Raw genomic sequence first — 5,806 nt, 5'->3', positions numbered from 1 at the left:
GTCTGAGTTCAGCCTCCTGAACAAAATGAGGAGGGAGGTGCAAAGGCTGGAGGACTCTCACCAGATCCTCACCCAAACCAGTCACGATTTGAACAGCTACAACTGGTCTTTGAATGTTCTCGCTATCAACAGGCTGCAGAACAAGTGCGATGACCTGGATCGCTTTGTGATGGTGGCAAGGACAGTCCCGGACGATGCCAAGCAGCTGACCACAACCATCAGCGTCAACGCAGAGGTGCTCTTCAGACAGGCATCAAGCAGCTCGCGTTTCCAAACCATACCAGAGAACATCCTGAACGCTTCTGACTACGTGTATGACAATCCCCACATGCAGCGTCATGGAGAACAAGCACAGATCCACAGCAACTCCCTCCCTCCGCTGCTGGGCAAAGGTCAGCACCCTCCCAACAGCACCAGCGAGAGCTCGGAGAGGAGCTGGATGGACGACTACGACTACGTTCACCTCCAGGTAGGTAAACCCAACACCTCGTTCCGCACAAGGCCAGGGAACAGCTGTCCGGGGGGGCTGCAGAAGCTGTTTGCAGGAACGCAGCAATCAGATTGCGTTAAAACATATTCAAGAGTCATTTCAGCAGGGTGAGCCTTTTGCTGCGCCAAACCACCCTTTTCTTCTCCGCGCTCTTAGTGGTGCACTACCAGTGAAAGAGCCAGTACAAAGCAGCCTGTTACTGGACTGCTGTAACACAGTGTCTTACGTTACACAAACAGGGGAAAGAAGAGTTCGAAAGGCAACAGAAGGAGCTGCTGGAAAAAGAAAACATCATCAAGCAGAGCAAAACGGAGCTAGAGCACCACCAGGTACGTTCACTGAGGTGCAGCACTCGCACAGCGCTGGTCAGGGAAAGCAGGAGGGGCCCTTCTCTCACCCGCCTGTTTAACATCTCTTTAAACGCTACAGAAAGCAGGTCATGGAAGACTGAGGGCTGTCACTGGGCCCTTGTGTTAATCCTTTCAACACGTTGTTGCCGTATCGGGTGGCAGAAAATCGTACAGGCAATGCGGAGGTTTGTCATCTCAAAAGCCCACAGAGATGGCAGCGTTTTGAAGACTCTGTAGGAGTCATTGCCACTTGGGTCTGTCTTTTGCACTTCTGGTTTCAGAATATTCCAAATGAGCAACAGCCTGTAAATTCAGGAGGTGTTTTGGGTTTTTAAAAATGCAAATAAAGTATTTTAGATGTTTTTTCTCTTCTGAACTCTGTGTATTTGGATTTATGGTCACCAAAGCATTTGATCAACCCCCTCACTCTCCAAAATAAACAATTTCAGGAAACATACCTAAATAAAAAGCAGTGTGTGAGGTCAGTCAAGGAGAGCCAGGGGAGTCTTCGGGCAGGAGGTCAAACTGTAACATTAACATCTTACAGGAACATCCTTTGACAAGAACCTTCTGCTTTGCCTTGCAGATCAACCAGTTCCAACGTCTGGAGCAAGAGATCACAAAGCCGGTGGAGAACGACATCTCCAAGTGGAAACCACCTCAGGCTCTGCAGACAGCGAACAGCTCTGCCGCCTCCCGCGACAGCCAGCTGCTTCTGTTCTACGCCGACCAGTGCGAGACTCACTTCAACTACCTCCTCAACGCCATCGACGCCTTTTTTGGCTGCGTCAACGCTTCTCAGCCCCCCCGGATCTTCGTGGCCCACAGCAAATTCGTCATTCTGAGCGCTCACAAACTGGTTTTCGTTGGGGACACGCTCGTGAGGCAGGTGACCACACAGGACATACGCCACAAGGTGATGAACTCCAGCAACCAGCTCTGTGAGCTGCTGAAGGGTGTCGTGATGGCCACCAAGGCGGCCGCCCTGCACTACCCCAGCACTGTGGCTCTGCAGAGGATGGTGGACCAAGTGACGGAGCTCTCCCACCACGCACAGTTGTTCAAACTGTCCCTGGTCCAAATGGCGGGTGTATGAACCCCGGCAGGATCCAACCCACCAGCAGCAAAACAGAACCGCAAACTGGAGCTATTTTTATGTAAATGTCTTGGTTTGTTATTTTTAAATATTTTTTTTACAGAATATTTTAAATCCATTCTTCTGCGCTAGAGAGTCTAATGAAATCAGGGATCTGGTTCTGCGTTACGTTTCTAATTCCCGTTGCGGTTTGTACACACAGCATGTCTGTATATGTTGCTACATTCCCTAAAACATCAATTAAAGCACCTTAAAAACGACGCACTGGGTAAGCAGGGCGTCTCTCGCGCCCCTTCCTCCGTGCGTGTGTTAACTGGATGCTGCATTCTTCTTCTGTCATTCCATCTCCAGTTCAGCACGTGGACGTGCCTGGGAAACCTCCTTGCAGCACTCCATGGAGCGAGTGCGATGGTTCTCATAGAACTGCCTCCCCTTCCTAGAAATTACCTTCTGTGGGTTAATTCCGCCGAGTTTAACTCTCCTCTTGTCGCTGCTTCGTTACGTGCGGCGTCCGATCGTCCTGACGAGCACATGCGTGCGACTGCCACCAGCGGCACGTCCAGTGTTTGGGAGAAAAGCATTTTTAGGTCTTATTAGAAGCAGAACCTCGTAAGGAGCAAGGCAGAATCGTGGGTATTTCATATCTGGTGGGATTCTGGGCTGTTTCTAATAACGGCAACACAAGGTTTCAAACCGTGGGGGGGTCCCAGCAGTGCAAATTCATACAGATTGATCTTGTACGCCCTCGTGTTGGCAATTAAATTTAAGAGTCAGGCTCAAAAGCCTGGACTCAGCATTATCCCAAGAACATCCCAGTGGGCTCATCTTTGAGGCTGCAGACGAGCAACATCTCAAGGTACCAGCCCCTGCCAGGGGGATTAACGTACCAGGTGTGATCGGTACGGAAGGAAAACAGCTCAGTTTGAAACAACAGCTATTTAAACATCTCTGTAGCACCTGCACAATCCGATGAAGAAATAGCACTTATTTTTCTGGGACACCCTGGTGATTTATTGCACCTACTGCAATTCAGGTTTTGCCGGGATCTTTTTCCCCCCAAGTTTTGCCTGGGGCCCTCAAGCTGGTTGGGATTCTTTTGGATTTCCATGTCCAGTTTTTTTCCCTCTGTATCCTCAGAAAAAAAAAGAGTGTTCTGATGCTTACTGGTTACGTTGAGAGTTTGTGCTTTCAGGAGGAGAACCATTACTGCAAGCCTGTATTACAGTTTGTTGCTTTGTAGAGTCATTGTAAAGTTATTAAATGATCAGGTTTTTATATAAAAAAAACCCACAACCCTTGGTTTTATTTTTCCTGTGTTCAGAGTCCTCTAGGCATATTAAAGTAACTCCTGCTGCTTGCCACCCCTGTCAAAGCCATTCTGAAATGAGGAGGTCACTTTCCACTGGTTCCCTGATCAGCACTCGCAGTGCGGAGGGAGAACTCGGGGGTGGAGGAGGACGGGATGGACCGTGTCCCTGCCTGATCAGAAGCTGCAGGTGAAGCGTTTATCCAGCACGGCTACACAAGGCACCAAGTCCAAAATACAGCCATGGGGGTCCACAGGGCACCAGGCCAAGCTTCTGACCTGCTCCCAGGGTCTGCTCTAGCCCCTCAATGTCCTGCTTGTAGTGAGGGACCAAAACTGGACACAGTGCTCAAGGTGTGGCCTCACCAGTGATGCGTACAGGGGGACAATCCCTGTCCTGCTCCTGCTGGCCACACTATTGCTGATAGAAGCCAGGATGCCGTTGGCCTTCTTGGCCACCTGGGCACGCTGCTGGCTCATGTCCAGTCGGCTGGACCAGCACCCCCAGGTCCTTCTCTGCTGGGCAGTTTCCAGCCACTCCTCCCCCAGCCTGTCATGCTGCAGGGGGTTGGTGTCACCCAATGCAGGACCCGGCACTTGGTCTTACTGAACTTCATTGAACTTCATACACTCTGGACTTTGCAGAGCTGTTTCAGTTGAGGGGGGTGGGTGTGCAATACCCCATTGGTGTGGTTCTTGAAGACACACACACCCCGTAAGTACTGGGTTCAGTTTGGGCCCCTCATTCCAAGAAGGACACCGAGGTGCTGGTGCTGCCGGCTCCTGGTGAGCCGGCTCTACCAACAGCGCTGCGAGGCCCATGCCATCTAGTGGTGACAAGCCAGCCCAAAGCTCCCTCCTACCCACCCTGGATGCTAAAAGCCTCTGGAAGAAGGTCTGGAGTGAGAGTAAGCATCTTCCCACGCGGCAGCAGTACCTGTGCCGGCTGTTTGCAATACACCCCCACCCCACTGCCCCCAGAAGTCGACCAGCGCAGTTCTCCTCCTGGAAAGACAAAGGCCAAGCTGTGCCGGGACGAGGAGACACAGCACGCAAACCCAGGGGCGGTGTCAGGGGTCACCAGCACTGAAGAATGCAATCGCTGCTGCAGAGCTGGTGCGCCTGAGCCAAGCATGGCATCTCCTGGAGCCACGCTGCGCACAGCAGCACCCCACACCCAGCTCGGTCCTCTCACAGCCACCCAGATCCCCGGGCAGCAGCTGCTGCGGCTTCCGGGACATTCTCAAAGCAGCATCTTATAGAACTTGAGGGCAGCCAATCTCTACATTCCGAAGAGCCATGTTCAAGTCCACTGCCAGCATTCAGGATGAGTCCCTGGGACAACATGCACAAGGCACGCTGGCAGAGGGAGGTAACCACCAAGGGGGTGTGTGCACCTCTTGACAATGACCCTGCAGCAACCACATCATGGCCCCATCTCACCCTCCCCTAGATACGAGGGGCTCTTTGCTACCACAGCTTATGTAACAGCTGCATTATCCTTCCGAAAGGAGGTTGGAGCTGGGTGGGGGTAAGTCTCTTCTCCCAAGTCCCAAGCCACAGGATGAGAGGAAACGGCCTCAAGTTGCACCAGGGGAGGTTTAGGCTGGACCTGAGGAACAATTTCTCCCCCGCTGGGGTTGTGCAGCCCTGGCCCAGGCTGCCCAGGGCAGCGGTGGAGTCCCCATCCCTGGAGGGGTTTCCCAACCATGTGGAGGTGCTGCTGAGGGACGGGGATCAGTAGGGACTTGGCAGTGCTGGGGGAACTTGAGGAGCTTAAAGGTCTTTTCCAACCAAAATGATTCAATGATTCTAAGAGTGGTGGATACCGCATCCGTGGAGGGGTTGAACAGCCGTGTTGATGTGGGGCTGAGGGACAGGGGGCAGAGGGGACCTGGCAGCGCTGGGGGAACCCTTGGACTCAATGGATCTCTCCCAGCCAAATTCCAGTCAATTCTGTGACCAGCTAGAACACGACTTTTGGTGAGTCTTTGGTGGTGCTGCACACTCAACAAGAAATGTCTAACTCTACAGGCAAAACCCCATTAAAAAGAGTCAGAAAAGCACTCGGGCCAAGCACCGTATCAAGTCTGGTTACTTTATTGTTCATCTGTGCAGTCAGTTAAAATTAAGAACAGGTAATGATGAAAACCACCACAGAAGCTTTAGGTACAGAAGCACAGGGCCACACTGAGCACGTTCTCCGTGCTGGTCATTTCCAAGCCAACCCGAGTGCACGCACACGCCTGGCTCAGTGTAACCCCCACATGAAGCAGCACGTTGGTCACAGATGGCAGCAGAGTACACGGCCTTGACTGCAGAACTGTTTACGCTGCTCGAGTTTTAGCAATGGCTTTTGTGTTTTCCACCCAGCCTCTGCGGTGTTTGCTCCAGCCTCCACGGCAGTAAGCGCTTCAATTAACTGTCGCACACACCACAGGTTAATTAGTGCTTAGAGTTGCGCAGCCCCTGTGACAAAGGCGATATGACTGGATTTAAAACAAAACCCCCAAATACATTCAAGGGAACGGCTGCAGCGATAAGGCAAAGAGCAGTTTTTCCAA

The 5,806-nt window shown here is 52.1% G+C and overlaps 1 protein-coding gene across 1 annotated transcript in view; it reads left to right on the top strand.

The window, feature by feature from the left end:
- LOC104494649 (enhancer of filamentation 1-like) overlaps nt 1-1,936 on the top strand; it is a gene marked incomplete at its 5' end in the record, with an annotated part of 4,130 nt that extends 2,194 nt beyond the window's left edge. The window contains 3 exons of the mRNA XM_010137513.1: nt 38-469; nt 730-819; nt 1,427-1,936. Of these exons, the coding sequence (XP_010135815.1) occupies nt 38-469; nt 730-819; nt 1,427-1,936 (1,032 nt within the window). The remainder of the gene's footprint in view (nt 1-37; nt 470-729; nt 820-1,426) is intronic.
- Nucleotides 1,937-5,806: the final 3,870 nt, after the last annotated feature.

The sequence above is a fragment of the Buceros rhinoceros genome, unplaced genomic scaffold (genome assembly GCF_000710305.1).
Source record: "Buceros rhinoceros silvestris isolate BGI_N320 unplaced genomic scaffold, ASM71030v1 scaffold6976, whole genome shotgun sequence".
Lineage (NCBI taxonomy): Eukaryota > Metazoa > Chordata > Aves > Bucerotiformes > Bucerotidae > Buceros > Buceros rhinoceros.
This window is presented reverse-complemented; position numbering and strand designations above follow the sequence as displayed.